Source organism: Coregonus lavaretus (genome assembly GCF_964263955.1).
Source record: "Coregonus lavaretus genome assembly, chromosome: 15".
In the NCBI taxonomy this organism is placed as follows: Eukaryota; Metazoa; Chordata; class Actinopteri; order Salmoniformes; family Salmonidae; genus Coregonus; species Coregonus lavaretus.
Window position 1 is genome coordinate 2,635,287 of NC_140002.1, and position 20,379 is coordinate 2,655,665.

Here is a 20,379-nt window from a genome sequence, read left to right on the forward strand (position 1 = left end):
CCCACAATTCCACGATCTGTGATCTATATGCACTGTTAATAACCTTCGGCACAAATGCCGGGTTAGGACGTAACACCGCTCTGCTCAAATCGCCATTAATGGCAAGGCAGTCGGGTCTCGTCGACAGTGCACACAAATCACTGACTCGTTTAGCGGTAGTCAAGGCGAGCAACAGCGCCGTCTTGATAGACAGCAACTTGAGGGGTATTTGATTCAATGGCTCGAACGGCTACTTACATAGTGCTTCGAGAACCAGTGCCAAATCCCACTTGGGCAGCGTAGCTCTAGGCCTTGGCCTAAGCCGTTGCGTTCCCAATAGGAAACGTTTCACTAATGGGTGACTGAACACACTTTTTCCGTTAAACCCTTCATGACCAGCTGAAATTGCCGCTGCAAACACTCGAATAGTGGAGGGCGATTTCTGCTTATCAAACATAGACTGTAGGAATGAGAGCACACTCTCTACCTGACAGCTCATGGGGTCCACGTCCTGTGTATCACACCATCGTGAGAAAACGTTCCATCTGCTGGTATACACCCTAGAAGTGGAACCGGCTCTTGCGCCCTGTATTGTTCTGATCACTGCATCAGACAACCCACGGCGCTTTAACCTGTCCCATTCAGGAACCAAGCCTTCAGTGGTTGGCCGATTATGGGCCATTGCCCTATCGAGCCTCCCGCCTGAGTCAACGCGTCTCGTCGATGTGGAATTGGCCAGGGTGGCGCAATCAACATCTGACTCATCTCTGCAAACCACGGAGCTCCCGGGCGATCGGGCGCTATCAGTATCACTGACAGCTCCTCTGACCTCACCCTGGCTAACAGTGGGAGAATGCAAGACAGCGGAGGGAATGCATACAGGAGAACTTTCGGCCACGGGTAGTGCGCGAATGCGTCTCTTCCCAATGGCGGTTCGTCCTGGTTTCTCAGAGAGAACCATAGGGGACACTGCGCGTTCACACGTGACGCGAACAGGTCCACCTCGGCTCTCCCGAATTGTTCCCAAATCTGTAGAACAATGTCCGGGTGCAGACACCACTCGTCGTCTCGAGGACCCCCTCTTGACATGAGGTCTGCCCCTACGTTCAAGTAGCCCGGAATGTGTGCTGCTCTCAACGAGCGAAGGTGCTTGTGAGCCCACAGCCACAATTCCACTGCCGCCCGATGAAGGGCAGGAGACCTGACCCCTCCCTGGCGGTTTATGTGAGCCACTGTGGTTCGGTTGTCTGACCAGACCAACACATCGCGACCCCGAAGGGTAGACGCGAAGTGGGTCAAGACCAGTCGCACCGTTTCCAACTCTAGGAGGTTGATGTGACGACCTGATTGACGCCATGCACCTCCTATCGCTTGAGACTGACATGTCCCTCCCCATCCAGTCAGAGAGGCATCTGTAAACACTGGAATGTAGGATGACACCTTGCCCATCGGGACTCCGTGCGTGAGAACGCACGGATTCCGCCAATAGTCCAGGTCTGCTCTTAGCGAGAGAGGAACCACCACCAACCGATGACGTTGACGCACTGGGTCTAGTCTTAGTTGGGCGAACCACCGCTGTGCTCTGCGCATATGCAGAAGCCCTAGCGGGACCACAGAGTGGGCTGCCGACATGAGACCCAAAAGTGACATGATCGATAGCGCCGTTACTGTGTGATTCGGACGGCACTTCCTCAGGGCTAGTAACAATGCTGCCCTTCGAGGGTCCGAAATTCGCGCCCTCATCATTACAGTGTCTAGCTGTAGTCCCAGGTAGACAATCTGATGACTGGGCCAGGGTGCGCTCTTTTTCCAATTCACAGCAAACCCCAGACGCGTGAGATGAATCACTGTCTGTGTCGTGTGTGTGAACGCCAGCTCTGCTGACGGGGCGAGAATCAGCAGGTCGTCTAGGTAGGCTAATAGCCTTATCCCTTGACGACGCAGCGGTTCCAATGCCGCCTCCACACATTTGGAAAACGTTCGAGGTGCCAGGGCGTACCCAAACGGCATCCTCGTGAACTCGTACGCCACCCCTTGAAAGGCGAACCGCAGAAACTTTCTGTGGCGCGATTGTATCGGCACATGAAAGTACGCGTCCTTTAGGTCTATGCTTGTACAAAAATCTCCCTTCTGAACACATTCCAGTAGGCGTTTTGTCGTCAGCATTCGGAAGGGCCGTTTGGTTATGCTCTCGTTGAGAATGCGTAAATCCAAAATCGGCCTCACTCCCCCCGTCTTTTTTGGCACTAGGAAATAGGGCGAGTATAGCCCCTTGTTCCTTTGCTCTCGGGGAACTACTGTGACCGCCTCCTTCGCCAAAAGTTCCGTAATCTCTGATCTCAGAGCGGCTACTTTGTCTGGCGTTTTCATCACCGTTTCCACCACTCCCTTGAACGGGGGTGGGGTCCGATGGAATTGGAGGGCATAACCCTTCTCTAACGTCTGTTCTAGCCAGCGTGAGAGGGTACAGCTTTGACGCCACTGCCAGCAATGCAGAGAAAGCGGGTGCGCACGAAGCTGTGGTGCGTCCAGTAGGAAGGACCTGTATTCCTCTATGGCCCTCGCCGCCGCTATTCCCCAGCACTGGGTTGGTGGAATAGCCCAAGGCGGGCCCCCCTTGAAAGGGAGAGGACACATCAGCTCGTTCTGGGTGAGTCGGGGGCTTTGATACGTTGGTTACGACCGTAACTCCAGTAATCTTGCCCTCCGTGAACGCAGCACGGGTCTGAACTGCGCCGTCTGAGGTACTGGCCTGAGACAGAGCGCTCTTCCCGGAAAGCGATTGCGTCATCATGTCATTGTCTGACTGAGACTGCCGCTTAACATGAGACCTATCCTTTACAGAATTCAACAGAATCTGAAAGGTGTGATCTCTGACTGACACCACACGGTGGTGCCACAATGCCTCTTTACTGGTCTTAGGCGGCTGTTCAACGACACACTCAATGTGTGGTGAGCTGCGCTCAGAGCCATGGGCATTGACACGTTCAGAATAATTCGGAGGCGTCCATACCTTGGTGGTATTCCCGCTCTCCGTGAACGTCGCACGGGTCTGATCTGCGCTGACTGAGGCATTAGCCTGCAGCAAGGCGTCATTCCCGGCTAGCGGCTGCGCCTTCATGTCACATTGGGACAGAGGCAACTGCCTGTTATGTGAGACCTTTACTACAGAGCTCCTAGGAGTATGTAGTAAGAGATCTTTATTAGGTGAGCTAAGGCTGCGCCTTGCTACCTTTACCCTTTTCCTCTCTTGAGCGCGCTCAGCTACACACTCTAAGTGGGTTGAGCTACACTCAAGATGGTGAGGGAGAGACATAGAACGTGAAGTGTTCTGTACCTTATGGAATAAATGTCCTTCTTTGACAATGTCAGTGAGAACCAGCTCTTTATTCACATAATGAAAAACACAACCCTCCACGCCCTGAACAGTGGGGTGGGGGGGAACAGTAGGCCCTTCTGCGTCACGCGCCGGGCCATCCTCCGTTCTCTCCCCCTCGCCTCGTCAGAGATGCCGCCTCTTGTGGGAGACCTTCTGGTGCTGCCAGGCTGGCTTCACGACGACCTCTCTCGCCGGCGGAACCGACGCTGTCACCGTCGCTGCTGGAGGGGCCGAGCCCGTTCTCCTGCCGCCTGGGGTGTGCGCCTGCCGCCTGGCCCGTCGCCTCCCAGCAGATTTACTGGGGGCGTTTGAGGTGGACGGGTTGGCTGGGGCTCTGCTGGCCTTCATTGCCAACGGCAAATGTTTCGCCAGGTGCCTCCTCTCTTCGTCCAGCTTGGCGATGCGTTCTGTTGCGTCCTTCACGGCGAGGCCAAATAGGCCTTCGCTGGAGACGGGGGCGTTGAGCAAAGATGCCCTGTCGGTCTCCTTCATGGCTGTCATGGACAGCCAGAGGTGCCGCTCCGTGACCACCGAGGTGGCCATGGTCCTGCCCGCACATATGGCAACCGCCTGCGTCAGGTGGAGGATGGCTCCAGAAATCCTGGAGGCCTCCTCCACTTCCTCGCTGGTCATCTCAGACCTGCCCGTTGTGAGACGGGACAGGGAGGCCGCGAGGAGGGCGATGTTATTCGCCGCCGCTACGCTCTGGGCTCCCAGCGTAAAGGATTTCTCAGCCAATTGGGCTGTGAACCTATCCTTCTGTGCTGGCAGGGTGGCCTTCTTGGAGGCTGCCCAGGGACTCGAACCCGGCACTAGGAACGCCGTCATGGCGCCTTCGAGCCTGGGGATTCCCCTAGCTGCCCACTCATATCCAGCCACTCTGGTGAATGGGGTGTACACTCTGGCCGGCGAACGCGCCGCCAGAGGTGTCCCCCACGAGCCCTCGACATATTTGCCAAGAGAAGGCAAGGCTGGAGCCATTGGCTCAGCTGCTCTCCTCGGCTTGGAGTAGGGGCCGCCCTCCATCAAATCCACCTCCATCGGGGGGGGGAGCTGGGGGCAGCGCAATCTCCAGTCGGGTGGCCGCCTTCTCAATGAGTTCGGGAAAGTCCGAACGCAGAGAGGCTGCCGCGAAGGACAGAGCTTCTGACCTAACAGAGCTCATGTCTTCCTCGCACAGGGAACCTTCAGACCTCGCGCTTCCCGATGGAAAGGGGGTCTTAGAGGCTGGCGCCAGAGCTCCGGATTGCCCCACTGGGACATCCAGCTCGGCGCTCTCCCTGTCATCCTCTGATTCCGCACTGTCCGCTGATGCCTCTGAAGCAGAGGCGAGTACGGACATTGCATCATCAAGAGGGACATCCTCCTTGAAAAACGCCCGGCGCTGCTTTCTCTCCTTCATAGGAAGGAGAGCGCAGGAGGCGCAATTAGGAGGGTTGCCGAGACCATCCTTGGCATGCTGCGGTCCCAAACACACGAAACAAAGGTCGTGGGGGTCCGTGGTTGCCATGGAGGTGCAGCGGCACAGAGCCCTGAAAAGGGCTTTTGGGGGTGGGAAATTCCCTGGTGTGCTCATTGTAGAAGACGTTGACGGCTGGCAGTCAACGGCGAAATTCTTCCTGAGTCTTCGTAGGCTTCTTCACTAGTCCAGTCGCTGAAGATAATGGAGGCAGATTGAGGGAACGGGGTTCCTTATATAGGGACACCTGTACTCCTATTGGCTGTAGGTGTGTGCATAATTTTGCTTCAGGCTGTTCTGCCCTAGGGCAGAGGGTAAACCACTAGGAGCAGAGCTCCCCTATGGGGCGGAGCTCCACGATATAGAACCTCGTCTTCATCTTTTAGGCTAAGGTGCAGTACACGGCTGTAACCAGAAAAGTCAAGTCATCAATCCTCATCTCCGTCTTCTTCCTGCGTACTAAAACCACTAAAGTCCTCATCTTCAGTGTCGGAAACGAACAGGCTCAGGGTGGCTTCGTCAGCCACTCATCTCTCCTTTGTTGACGCTCTCAAAACCAACGAACTCCTCTTCGTCACTGTCGGAATCGAACAGCCTCTGAAGGGCCTCAGCTGTGGCGGCGTCCTCCTCTTCATCACGCAGCAGTCCAGCCTTTCGGAACCCGTTAATGATCGTGGATGTTTTGACACGCTATCAGGATCCACTCGCAAACTTGAGCGAAAGTTGCTTTTCGCATGCGACCAGTTTTGGTGAATGATTTATCGCCGCTAGTCATCCACGCCTCCCACTGAACGCGTAGTGCCACTTTGAACGCACGATTGACACTGATGTCGAGTGGCTGCAGATGCTTCGTTGTGCCCCCAGGAATCACAGCTGGAATGGAGTTTGTGCTCTTGATGGCTGCTTTCACATAATCCGTTATATGGGCCCTCATGCTGTCCAAAACGAGCAAAGCTTTTTTTGGGCGAAAGAATCCTCCAGGCCGCTTGACGTAGCACTCATTCAGCCACTCATTCATTACGCTTTCCATCATCCACCCTTTCTTGTTGACTTTAAAGGAGATGCCATTCAATATTTTATATTTTCATTTCGGTGGCGACTGTTTCAGCTTTCAGTCGGATCTGCACGGTGGAAACACCTCGGCCGTCTGCTCTCTGTGTGTTCACCCAATCTTCAAGAAAGTCTTCAAGTTCGGGCCATCTGCTTTTATTACTTCTGAAAGCTTTTTTTGACTTTTTGCATTGAGACAGTTCTTCCCGCTGGCGTCTCCAACGTCTCACCATTGACTAATTGATGCCAAGGCTACGTGCAGCAGCTCTATTTCCTTCTTTTACAGCCAGATTGACTGCCTTTAACTTAAAAGCTGCATCATATGCATTTCTACGTTTGTTTTCCATAATGAGGGTTTGTGCATGAAAACTTCCTTTGCACAAACTGTCTTGCTCTCGTTCTCTCTCTCGTTCGGTCTCTCGTACCACTCTCGGTTCCACTTTTACTTTTGCGCGCTACCTGTCTCACTCTTTTCCGGCCTCCAGCTTTTCCTGCTGGAGCCCACCGCTTAAAGGTGGGGGGCGCGGACCGGTCATAGAGCCCATAGAGTTAAAGTTGGTGGACTGTAACCTGTAAAATCCATAGATTTAGGAGGTCTTCTAGTGGCCGTTAGCTGTAAAAATCCATAGATTAGCCGCACCGTTATATAAGCCGCAGGGGTCGAAAAATGGGAAAAAAGGCGCGGCTTATATTCCGAAAATTACGGTACTATCCAAGAGCCCACAGATTATTCTGCTTTTCCATTTTAGGAATTAGACCAGCACAAATAACACATGTAAAACAGCATATTGTGATTTTGGTGGGCGAGTTACAAATGGAAAAACTGGATGTGTAAGGTAGGTTTTATATAAAATACTAGGTCAACTCCAGCAGAATGAGAAACACACAACATACTCAAAACAGGGAAGCCATGCCTAAACGCAGCTATATCAACAGCTTTCTTGTCCATTTAACAGGTCCATGTTGCTGCTATCAATTGTGAGCAGCACATTTACCACAGCATTCAGTCTGAACCCCAGAATAAGCAGGAGAACAGCATTACACAGGTGGAAAAAAGGTAGGAAAAACAGTACACCACAACACTTTTAAATGTGTTAATGAGTCTAGATGTTATCAAATCAGGAGAAGAACAAGTGAAGGAAGCAGCATAGGGAAAATGGGTGAAGGTAAGGTGGGTTTATAGAGATAAGATGGAGAGTTCCAAAGTGTCCGAAGTTGAGAGACCATGGGGCATAAAATGCATAGTGTGGAATAAGGGGTAGCTAGAGAGATGGTTGGCCATGGAATAAACATAAAATGGGGTGCTGGTGTGCTTCTGCACCCCTTTTAGGTCGTTGTCACAAATATCCGGCCCATGTCCAGTCATACTTGGGGTCCAAGCGTGTCCCTCTACGTTATTCCGTCTGTTGCAGCATTCAAATCATGGTCATCGTGTTTCTGTGAATCACAACATTAAAGACGATGAGTGATCACAGCATTTCCACAAATTGAGCCATAGACAATACAACGTAAGCATTGAGGACAGCATTTTGTTGACTACATGGTGGTTTACACTGTAATAATAATAAATAATAATATGCCATTTAGCAGACGCTTTTATCCAAAGCGACTTACAGTCATGCGTGCATACATTTTTTTTTGTGTATGGGTGGTCCCGGGGATCGAACCCACTACCTTGGCGTTACAAGCGCCATGCTCTACCAGCTGAGCTACAGAGGACTGTCTACTGTGTGTGAATGATGAAAGAATCTTACCACAGCTGTAGGTCCATTTGAGTGTATGTGGTCATTTAGGCCTTCACATCACCCAGTACTGGGACCATTGGAGACTTGGGATGCTTGCTCTCAAAGTGCTGCTTGAATGTCTTCTGGTCTGCATCTATAAAAAGGTCAAGTACAAAATGGAGGAACTTAATCTATGGCTTAGATTGAATTCAAAGTTGACAAAAATGATAAACTAGGCAATACGATGCAACAAACTTCTACACATATGAAAGACTGTACCACACAGGCCAGTACTATACCCTACACATGGAGAGGCACCTAAAGGCACATACAGTAAATCAATTCAAATTGTATTTGTCACATGCACCGAATACAACATGTGTAGACCTTACCGTGAAATGCTTACTTACAAACCCAACAATGCAGTTCAAGAAAGAGTTAAGAAACAATTTACTAAATAAACTAAAGTAAAACAACATTTTAAAAAGTAACACAATAAAATAACAATTACGAGGCTATATACAGGGGGTACCGGTACAGAGTCAATGTGCGGGGGTACAGGTTAGTCGAGGTAATTTGTACATGTACAGTGCTTTGCAAAAGTATTCATCCCCCTTGGCGTTTTTCCTATTTTGTTGCATTACAAACTGTAATTTAAATGGATTTTTATTTGGATTTCATGTAATGGACATACACAAAATAGTCCAAAAAATTACTTAAATTTAAATAATTACTTAAAAAATAAATAACGGAAAAGTGGTGCGTGCATATGTATTCACCCCTTTGCTATGAAGCCCCTAAATAAGATCTGGTGCAACCAATTACCTTCAGAAGTCACATAATTAGTTAAATAATGTGTGCAATATAAGTGTGACATGATCTGTCACATGATCTCAGTATATATACACCAGTTCTGAAAGGCCCCAGAGTCTGCAACACCACTAAGCAAGGGGCACCACCAAGCAAGCGGCACCATGAAGACCAAGGAGCTCTCCAAACAGGTCAGGGATAAAGTTGTGGAGAAGTACAGATCAGGGTTGGGTTATAAAAAAATATCAGAAACTTTGAACATCCCACGGAGCACCATTAAATCCATTATTAAAAAATTGAAAGAATATGGCGCCACAACAAACCTGCCAAGAGAGGGCCGCCCACCAAAACTCACGGACCAGGCAAGGAGGGCATTAATCAGAGAGGCAACAAAGAGACCAAAGATAACCCTGAAGGAGCTGCAAAGCTCCACAGCGGAGATTGGAGTATCTGTCCATAGGACCACTTTAAGCCGTACACTCCACAGAGCTGGGCTTCATGGAAGAGTGGCCAGAAAAAAGCCATTGCTTAAAGAAAAAAATAAGCAACACTTTTGGTGTTCGCCAAAAGGCATGTGGGAGACTCCCCAAACATATGGAAGAAGGTACTCTGGTCAGATGAGACTAAAATTGAGCTTTCTGGCCATCAAGGAAAACTCTATGTCTGGCGCAAACCCAACACCTCTCATCACCCCGAAAACATCATCCCCACAGTGAAGCATGTTGGAGGCAGCATCATCGGCAGGGACTGGGAAACTGATCAGAATTGAAGGAATGATGGATGGCGCTAAATACAGGGAAATTCTTGAGGGAAACCTGTTTCAGTCTTCCAGAGATTTGAGACTGGGACGGAGGTTCACCTTCCAGCAGGACAATGACCCTAAGCATACTGCTAAAGCAACACTCGAGTGGTTTAAGGGGAAACATTTAAATGTCTTGGAATGGCCTAGTCAAAGCCCAGACCTCAATCCAATTGAGAATCTGTGGTATGACTTAAAGATTGCTGTACACCAGCAGAACCCATCCAATTTGAAGCTGGAGCAGTTTTGCCTTGAAGAATGGGCAACAATCCTAGTGGCTAGATGTGCCAAGCTTATAGAGACATACCCCAAGAGACTTGCAGCTGTAATTGCTGCAAAAGGTGGCTCTACAATGTATTGACTTTGGGGGGGGGGGTTATTTCTTGTTTGTTTCACAAACAAAATTATTTTGCATCTTCAAAGTGGTAGGCATGTTGTGTAAATCAAATGACACAAACCCCTCAAAAATCTATTTTAATTCAAGGTTGTAAGGCAACAAAAATGCCAAGGGGGGTGAATACTTTCACAAGCCACTGTAGGTAGGGGTAAAGTGACTATGCATAGATAATAAATAGCGAGTAGCAGCAGTGTAAAAACAAGGGGGGGCTAGATTTGGCGCTCCGGTACCGCCTGCCGTGTGGTATCAGAGAGAACAGTCTATGACTAGGGTGGCTGGAGCGCCAAAGTGTTCAAAAATCTGAGTCCAAAGGAGGGCACTGCCCCCCTACGAGCCTCCCCCGGCCGTACTCAGAAGCACCACCTTGTTAAAACATCCATTGGCAGACTTTGTACAGTACACCATTGGAAGATTTTTATATGCACTAAAATAGGGTTATTTTGGTTTTGTACACAGCCATACGATATGTGGTATAGAAAAGTGCCATCTTAGTAGAGTACATGGGGAGCTATATCTCTGCAGATTATCTGTCTATCTGGTAAAAATAACGGGGAGGGGGGGTCAATGCATTTTATTAATTGTTCAGCAGTCTTATGGCTTGGGGGTAGAAGCTGTTAAGGAGCCTTTTGGTCCTAGACTTGGTGCTCCGGTACCGCTTGCCGTGCGGTAGCAGAGAGGACAGTCTATGACATGGGTAACTGGAGTCTTTGACAATTTTTGGGCCTTCCTCTGACACCGCCTAGTATATACAGTGGGGGAAAAAAGTATTTAGTCAGCCACCAATTGTGCAAGTTCTCCCACTTAAAAAGATGAGAGAGGCCTGTAATTTTCATCATAGGTACACGTCAACTATGACAGACAAAATGAGGAAAAAAATTCCAGAAAATCACATTGTAGGATTTTTTATGAATTTATTTGCAAATTATGGTGGAAAATAAGTATTTGGTCAATAATTAAAGTTTCTCAATACTTTGTTATATACCCTTTGTTGGCAATGACACAGGTCAAACGTTTTCTGTAAGTCTTCACAAGGTTTTCACACACTGTTGCTGGTATTTTGGCCCATTCCTCTATGCAGATCTCCTCTAGAGCAGTGATGTTTTGGGGCTGTCGCTGGGCAACACAGACTTTCAACTCCCTCCAAAGATTTTCTATGGGGTTGAAATCTGGAGACTGGCTAGGCCACTCCAGGACCTTGAAATGCTTCTTACGAAGCCACTCCTTCGTTGCCCGGGCGGTGTGTTTGGGATCATTGTCATGCTGAAAGACCTAGCCACGTTTCATCTTCAATGCCCTTGCTGATGGAAGGAGGTTTTCACTCAAAATCTCACGATACATGGCCCCATTCATTCTTTCCTTTACACGGATCAGTCGTCCTGGTCCCTTTGCAGAAAAACAGCCCCAAAGCATGATGTTTCCACCCCCATGCTTCACAGTAGGTATGGTGTTTGGATGCAACTCAGCATTCTTTGTCCTCCAAACACGACGAGTTGAGTTTTTACCAAAAAGTTCTGACCATATGACATTCTCCCAATCCTCTTCTGGATCATCCAAATGCACTCTAGCAAACTTCAGACGGGCCTGGACATGTACTGGCTTAAGCAGGGAGACACGTCTGGCACTGCAGGATTTTAGTCCCTGGCGGCGTAGTGTGTTACTGATGGTAGGCTTTGTTACTTTGGTCCCAGCTCTCTGCAGGTCATTCACTAGGTCCCCCCGTGTGCTTCTTGGATTTTTGCTCACCGTTCTTGTGATCAATTTGACCCCACGGGGTGAGATCTTGCGTGGAGCCCCAGATCGAGGGAGATTATCAGTGGTCTTGTCTGTCTTCCATTTCCTAATAATTGCTCCCACAGTTGATTTCTTCAAACCAAGCTGCTTACCTATTACAGATTCAGTCTTCCCAGCCTGGTGCAGGTCTACAATTTTGTTTCTGGTGTCCTTTGACAGCTCTTTGGTCTTGGCCATAGTGGAGTTTGGAGTGTGACTGTTTGAGGTTGTGGACAGGTGTCTTTTATACTGATAACAAGTTCAAACAGGTGCCATTAATACAGGTAACAAGTGGAGGACAGAGGAGCCTCTTAAAGAAGAAGTTACAGGTCTGTGAGAGCCAGAAATCTTGCTTGTTTGTAGGTGACCAAATACTTATTTTCCACCATAATTTGCAAATAAATTCATAAAAAATCCTACAATGTGATTTTCTGGATTTTTTTCCCTCAATGTCTGTCATAGTTGACGTGTACCTATGACGAAAATTACAGGCCTCTCATCTTTTTAAGTGGGAGAACTTGCACAATTGGTGGCTGACTAAATACTTTTTTTCCCCACTGTAGGTCCTGAATGGCAGGAAGCTTGGCCCCAGTGATGTACTGGGCCGTACGCACTACCCTCTGTAGCGCCTTACGGTCAGATGCCGAGCAGTTGCCATACCAGGCAGTGATGCAACCGGTCAGGATGCTCTTGATGGTGTAGCTGAATAACTTTTTGAGGATCTGGGGTACCATGCCAAATCTTTTCAGTCTCCTGAGGGGGAAAAGGTGTTATCGTGCCCTCTTCACGACTGTCTTGGTGTGTTTGGACCATGATAGTTTGTTGGTGATGTGGACATCAAGGAACTTGAAACTCTCGACCCGCTCCACTACAGCCCCGTCAATGTTAATGTGGGCCTGTTCGGCCCGCCTTTTCCTATAGTCCACGATCAGCTCCTTTGTCTTACTCACATTGAGGGAGAGGTTGTTGGCCTGGCACCACACTGCTAGGTCTCTGACCTCCTCCCTATAGGCGGATTCATCATTGTTGGTGATCAGGCCTACCACTGTTGTGTCTGCAAACTTAATAATGGTGTTGGAGTCGTGTTTGGCCACGCAGTCGTGGGTGAACAGGGAGTACAGGAGGGGACTAAGCACGCACCCCTGAGGGCCCCCAGTGTTGAGGATCAGCGTGGCAGATGTGTTGTTGCCTACCCTTACCACCTGGGGGCGGCCCGTCAGGAAGTCCAGGATCCAGTTGCAGAGGGATGTATTTAGTCCAAGGGTCCTTAGCTTAGTGATGAGCTTTGTGGGCACTATGGTGTTGAACGCTGAGCTGTAGTCAATGAACAGCATTCTCACATACCTGTTCCTTTTGTCCAGGTGGGAAAGGGCAGTGTGGAGTGCGATTGAGATTGCGTCATCTGTGGATCTGTTGGGGCGGTATGCGAATTGGAGTGGGTTTAGGGTTTCCGGGATGATGGTGTTGATGTGAGCCATGACCAGCCTTTCAAAGTACTTCATGGCTACCGACGTGAGTGCTACGGGGCGGTAATAATTGAGGCAGGTTACCTTCGCTTCCTTGGGCACAGGGACTATGATGGTCTGCTTGAAACATGTACGTTACAGACTCGGTCAGGGAGAGGTTGAAAATGTCAGTGAAGACCAACCAATACTACTCACCCGATAAGACAGGGCAGGTGTGGACCAGTGCTGCCTTGGCTGCAGTCTTCTGGTTCGCAGCTGCTCCCTTCTTCTTAGCAGCCACCGCCATGGCATCAGTCAACAAGTTCAAGTGTGTATGAGCTTTTGTTTCAGCCCAGCCCATACCTGATTACAAATCATAGCCTATCGCTGTGATTCGGTATGTTGATTATTTAAGTCAGATGTTAGAGCTGGGCTGGGACAAAACGCTTCACACACTCCTGCAATGACTGAACCAGACCAAAGCAGGAGAATAGTGTTACAGGTTGAAACAGCTTACCTAGTTAAGAGGTGATAAGACTCAGGCACACCCATTGGTTCTGGAATAGAGAAGGTGCAAATAAGGTTTGCAATTTGGCATCAATAACATGACAGTAATTCTACCTCAAAAACAAACATGTGAATACCAATTCATTTGAAACCCACCATAGCAGGTAGGACTAAATAAGGTTATATAACCTTGCCTACTAGCTATACTAATGATCTGCTGTCCAGAGGGTAACAGCAAACATATCAATGTTTTCCCGCAGTAAAGTAAGCACACTGTTGACTCAAGAGAGGATGCTAATCAGTCCATCTCCGAAACCTCTCAAGTAGTACTTGAAGTGGGCTACCCACTCTCTCATCCACAAACAAACATTATCAAGAATGCCTAGCCATAGCTTCACCATCTAAGTTAGCTAGCTAATTAACTAGCAAGCTAGAATGTTGGTTTATAAAAGCCAAAGAAAGCTAAACTAGTTTTTATGAATTTCTCATGCATTTAAATGGCTAGACAAATAGACGGTTTATGTAGCCATCTAGCCAGGCTAATGTTGCTAACTTGATAACCATGACCTTGCTAGCTAGATAACAGGCATTTTCAATTTAAAACTTGCCCAAGACAGTTCACATAATTGTCAATTTAAACAACTTTAGCCAATTTAATATTTACTCAATTTAGCTAACATTAGATAGTTAATCCAGATATTCTTACCTTCGATTCGGCAGTCTCATCCAGATCATCATGGCACTGGTGAGTGACGTGAAGCTTGAGACAGGCATTTGTAGTTCTGTATGATAGCCACATTAGCAGCTAATTAGCATTTCATTTTGGGGTGGGTAAATACAGGCGAATATATTGATTTTAAAAAATCACCTTGTCCGGGAGAGATTTACACGGTAATCAAAACATCACGCCTGGGTAAGCATACACAAAACAGAACCCTTACCTGGCGCTGACGAAGGAGTTCTACCTGGTGCCGACGAAGATGGCGCCCTCGCGACTAGCTCTTAGGAAACCTTGCAGTATTTTGTTTTTTTATGTATTATTTTTTTAATTATTAGCTCAGAAAGTGTTTTGTATCATTACATACAGCCGGGGAAAACTATTGGATATCAGAGCGGCGGTAACGCACCAGCATTACGACTTTCCCGAAGCAGGTCCTTTGTTTGCTCCCCCCAGGGCAACTGAACTGATTCCAGCGGCTGACCCAAAACATCACCGGCGGAGAGGCACTCGGAGCGGCCTGCTGGTTCGACTTAGGAGGCGCGCACACCACCCACCGCTTCCAAGTATACTACTCGCTAATGTTCAGTCTTTGGTTAACAAGATCAACGAACTCCAGGCAATGGATATTCTGTTGAAATCGGTCCAGCCAGAGGGGTTCTCAGTTCATTGCGCAGACAGGAATAAATATCTCTCTACGGGAAGCAGAAGGGCGGAGGTGTGTGTTTCATGATTAACGACTCATGGTGTAATTGTAGTAACATACAGGAACTCAAGTCCTTTTGTTCACCTGACCTAAAATATCTCACAATCAAATGCCGACCGTATTATCTCCCAAGATGTAAATGTAAATGTAAGATAATTTTCTTTGGTTATAGTCACGGCCGTGTATATCCCCCCTCAAGCCGATACCACAACGGCCCTCAAAGAACTTCATTGGACTTTATGCAAACTGGAAACCACATATCCTGAGGCTGCATTTATTGTAGCCGGGGATTTTAACAAAGCAAATTTGAGGACTAGGATGCCGAAGTTCTATCAACATATCGACTGTTGTACTCGCGTTGCTAAAATCCTCGACCATTGCTATTTGAACTTCCAGGATGGTTATAAGGCCCTCCCCCGCCCTCCATTCGGCAAATCTGACCACGACTCCATTTTGCTCCTCCCTTCCTATAGGCAGAAACTCAAACATGAAATACCCGTGCTAAGGACTATTCAACGCTGGTCTGACCAATCAGAATCCACGCTTCAAGATTGTTTTGATCACGCGGACTAGGATATGTTCCGGGTAGCTTCCGGAAATAATTTAGACAAATACACTGAAACGGTGACTGAGTTTATCAGGAAGTATATAGGTGATGTTGTCTGTGTAATATGGCCCTGACTGGGCACAGCACACTTGGGGGAAAACACCCAGCTCACCCGCAGCCGTGGAAAGGCATATGCAGACAAATGTAAGGGCCGGTTCACATGTCTGTCAGACAGGACCTTCGGCAAGAATGAGGGGACCGAGCAGGCCATTGCTGGACACAGACGTCGATTTCCCTTCATAAATTTGGACCGCAATGGGTAGCCACCCATGGCTCCCTCTTGGCCGTCGTCATGGCATGCCGGTATAGCGGCTAGATACCCTCTCAATGTGGATGCTGCTCGGCCCGCATCGGGCAGTGACCGTGAAAACTGTAAAAACCTTTGCACATATGACTCTCACACCAGGTACAGAATATGCCCCAACACATTTGATAGGACGCATTGGTGGAAGGAGCCATGGCACTCCGCAATGTGTTCACCACATTGTCCTGAAGACTGGTCCACTAACGCCTCTCAGGGGCCAAACCTGAAGATGGAGGCGGTGCGGGTCCGGATGCCACAGTGTCCCCCAAGCCAGAAAGAGCAGGTCGGGCCTCAGGGGCAACTGCTGTGGGGTCCCAGAGAGGAGGGACAACAGAAGGCTGAACCATGGTGGTCTCGGCCAGAATGGAGCCATCAAGAGCAGCTGGTGGCCCATCAAGATGACCCTGTCTAGCGTAGCTGTGATCAGGGGAAATGGTGGGAATGCGTAAAGCTTTGTTGCCGGCCAATTGTGAGCGAGGGCGTCCAGACCCAGAGGGACTGTAGGGTCCAACATCTAGGACTAGCTTGGCCAATGAGTGTTCTCCTGAGATGCAAACAAGTCCACCTGTCTGCGATCCCAAACCTGTCTCAAAGCTGTAGCACCACCTGAGGGTGTCCGAGAGCATGTCCACTGCATTGTTCAGGACCCCGGGGATATGTGCTGCTCGCAGCGATGCCAAGCAGGTCTGGGCCCATGGCAAGAGCTCCTGAGCCATTGGACTAGGAAATGCTGTCCTACCAGGTAGAGCTGGAACTGTTGGAGAGCTAGGCAAACCACCATGAGCTCCAACACATTGATGTGTTGACCACTCCATGGGGAGCTCCAGCGGCTGCCATGCCTCTGAACACGGCACCCCAACCCGTCAGAGAGCGTCAGCGCACACCAGCTCTCTGCGGTGAACTCTGATCAGGGCCACCCGCTTTAACAGGAAGGAGGGGGATAGCCAAACATGCACTCATCACCAACAGTTGACGGTGTCTGTGTTGTTTTGGGTGCCGGCCATGGGAGTTGAACCATCACTGGTGTAGCCTGATGGAGAATGCCCAGTGGAACCAACAGTGAAGCCACCGTCAGTAGGCCGAGTAACTGTTGGCACTTTAACACCGACATGGCTCGTCCAAGCTAGAAACGTTTGAGATAGGATAGGATTTTGTTGCCCTCATGAGAGTCGAGTCTATGGACATCTCGAGGTAGATCACCTTCTGTGAGGGGGTCAGGTGACTCTTCTCCTCATTTACGGTGAAGCCCAGAAATAGAATGTGGTTCAAGAGGGTCCTCGTGTCCGTTGTGGCCAGTTCCCTGGATGGGGAAGACTATCCAATCGTCCAGGTAAGGCAGTTACTCCTCCAGTAGAATGTGCCACCACAGCAAAAGGCAAAGGCCGGCGGGCCAGCCGAAATGCTGCAGTAACAGTGTCCACCATGCAATGTGAGAGTCCGGTCGGATAGGCCCTGGCCCAGAACTCTCTCACCATAGTAAAATAAAACTGATAAAGCTTTCGTATTGGCTGTGTCTGTGAAAAGTAGGTGTCCATTGCCCTAGCCGTGCACAACACACTGGTGGAAGCCCGTAGTTCACCCGCTACAGCGAGAGGGGCATATGTGGGCAACTGTAGTGGCCGATTTACGTGTCTGTCAGACAGAATCCTTGGCCAGAATGAGGGGTTAGGATGTAGGTTGACACTCCTTTCATCTGAACTCATTCAGAAATATTCAGTCGACCAGGGCGTCAACACTAGAAGACCCTGAGACATTAAAGGCGCCAGAACTATAGTGTCGGCCGGCATCGGAATTGAAGTTTGTAGCCTTCCATCACTGTATTCAGTACCCATGGGGGCACTTGCCTCTCTCAGTTTCGCCTTTGGGCCTGTGAGAAGATGCCAATGCCAGCGGCAAGCACCTCAGCTATACACTGAAACCCTCAGTGTTATATATCTGAAAAGTATGTTTCCAAGGAAAACCAGGATAGTTACTGTGTGTACTGTAAAGTCGTGCAACAGAACTATAGTAAACACAGCTACACACTGAAACCCTTAGTGTAATACAGCTGAGATGTGAGTTTCCAACGGAAGACATTTGAAACCCCACCTCTTTAAGGAATACCTGGGATAGGATAAAGTATTCCTTCTAACCCCCCCCCCCAAATTGTAAAGTGGTTATCCCACTGGCTATAGGGAACGCACCAATTTGTGAGTCGCTCTGGCTAAGAGCGTCTGCTAAATGACGTCAATGTGCCCTTGAGCAAGGCACTTAACCCTAATTGCTCCTGTAAGTCGCTCTGGTTAAGAGCGTCTGCTAAATGACTAAAATGTAATGTAAATGTAAGCTATTTCACAGCAAAACAGTAACTAGTGCAACAGAAAACTATCGTAAACCCAGCTACACAATGTGTGAAAACAGCTGTGCAATAGAGCTGTAATGGGAGTTTCCAGGGGAAACTAGAAAACAACAGAAAACTAGTAACCCCAGCTACACACTGTGTAAGACTCTCAGGGGAGAACTGCAAGTCCGCCGGAGCGAAACATAGTCTCCCGATATTGCGGTGTAGGCGTGGTCTCCGAACCCGAAGGCTAAAACGGGGAGGGTTCCCGTGGACAACAAGTCACACAGACAACCCCTCAGCGCCGCAATACTGCTCGACCAAACAGAGTATCGCCCAGGTTGGTACACTGTCACAAGTAATAAAAACAGGGACAAAACCCAAACGAGATAGCTGCCACAAGCCAAACCGAGTGGGGGAAAGCAGAGCACCCAGATGGAGAGGCTAGCTAGCTAACGTTAGCTGCTCCAAGCTACTGAATAGCTGCGGGTATAATTCTGCGTTTATACACTAACATAGGGTGCGTTCGTAAATTCGCTCTGGCTATCTACTCCGATTTCAGAACACTCTCGTCTGAGAATAGCTTGGAGCAGCTAACTGATTAATTTACGAACGCTCAACACCAGTTGAATATTGCCTGTGTCATTAAACGTCTGCGAAAAAGCGTAATTAAATTGTTGCCAGCAGCACAGTCACCAACGCTCTGGATAACATGAAAACAGCCTCTGTTAGGGCGAGTAAAATGGTCAGAGTGAGGTGTTCTCTCATTTGTGTTTGGAAGTAGCTAGCAAGCTAGCCAACGTTAGCCAGTTAGCTTGGGTGCCATTGTGTGGTTAGACCGCTCGGATCAACCCTACTCCTCCGCCAGAGCGTCCAGTGTGCGCTCTGAACGCTTAAATTTACGAACGGACAATCTGACAACGCTCTGAATTTACAAACGCCCAGAGCACGCTCTGGCACTCCAGATTGAATTTACGAACACACCCAAAGTGTTCTTACTAAGCAAATCCTTTCTGGAATGAGCCGAGAAAATGAAGAGGTGGAAGTATTTAAGGGGGTCAGCCTCAGCACTGATCTGAAATCCTTACTCACTCTGAATGTGTCCTGCCGCGCGGAAGGATACCATATTGGAGTGATCTAATATAACAGTAGTGCTGCATAACATAGCTACATCAATATTTTACAAGGAAGAACATAGCTAACGTTAGCCTACCTCAAATAAAGACACTGTCGCAGCCACCAACGATGTTATGGCGATGAATAAATTCCATATTCGTACAATGTTCTGTTTCGGAGAAATTATGGTGACCGCACTCTTTTTCACGGTTGTCGGGCATTCCTCCTTGATATTGTACATTTCCTCGAAACCCATTGTCAAGGGACGGTTGGTATGGTATCTGTAAAAAAAATCAACCAGAAAACCAGGATTTATCCATCTGTTTTACTAACATTAGCAAGTTAGCTAATTTAGCTAGCTAGCTTTAGCTAATTTAATTTATCGTCATCATAAAAACGTACCAGATGTTGAATTCAAGACATTTTCTTTTGTATCTTCAGTGGATCTATAAATACCGCCTTTTCAATGTTTCTCTGAAAAAAATAGGGTAAGTGTAGCTAGCGAATTGGCTATGAGATGTGAGGGAAACCGTTACGTTTCCGAAAAATATCCGTTGGTGATGCACTCCTCGCTATTATTTAAAGCAAGCGTTTGAGCGCGCGAGTAAGGCTTTTTGAAATCCGCAGGTGCACTGTGCAGGATGGCTGCGACAGCTTTTCAAATGCATACACACCAGATACACAACAACTTGAATTATTGCATGTGAAGCTTTTACCATTGTGAATGAATCATCTGAGACCAAACCAAAGAAAATAAATCATAAAATCAGACTGACGAAAATACATTGCCATGCCTGTAACATTTCGGAGCAACAGGATTTTTTATTAAAATACTTTATTGTAGAAGCTAACATCACAAATAAGTGTTTCTATTTAAAAAGTTCAGAATAAATCCTAGTTACAAATGTATTGGGTTTTTCTCATTTTGCAGTCTGATGGAGATGACATCTAAACGTGAAATAAAATAGCCTAATGCACACAATGACATTTGTGTACGTTGTAATGTAAATTATCCAGGCATAATCACATCACATTTTAACCACATTGATTCCAATTCTAAAGATGATATCTCTCAATAAGACAAGTAATCTCAATGATAAAACTTGATTGATGAAACAGGCAAGGACAACTATTTATTGTGTTATAGTTCCATCAAAGCAAGTAACAATCTCATCTCTATAAAATGTTTTGAATTCTAATGACTAATTAATTCCCTTAAGGAGCAAGACATACCACCAGACAACTTAAAAACGACAAAGCATGGAGGTCAACTAAGGTATTTCCCTATA

The 20,379-nt window shown here is 48.0% G+C and overlaps 1 protein-coding gene across 1 annotated transcript in view; it reads right to left on the reverse strand.

Moving 5' to 3' along the window:
* cngk (cyclic nucleotide-gated potassium channel) overlaps window positions 1–19,626 on the reverse strand; it is a 43,855-nt gene extending 24,229 nt beyond the window's left edge. Inside the window, exons 1-2 of the mRNA XM_084178268.1 lie at window positions 19,493–19,626; window positions 19,188–19,371 (exon numbers count right to left, since the gene is read on the reverse strand). Coding sequence (XP_084034394.1) covers window positions 19,188–19,346 — 159 coding nt within the window. The 5' untranslated portion in view covers window positions 19,347–19,371; window positions 19,493–19,626. The remainder of the gene's footprint in view (window positions 1–19,187; window positions 19,372–19,492) is intronic.
* Between the last annotated feature and the right edge of the window lie 753 nt (window positions 19,627–20,379).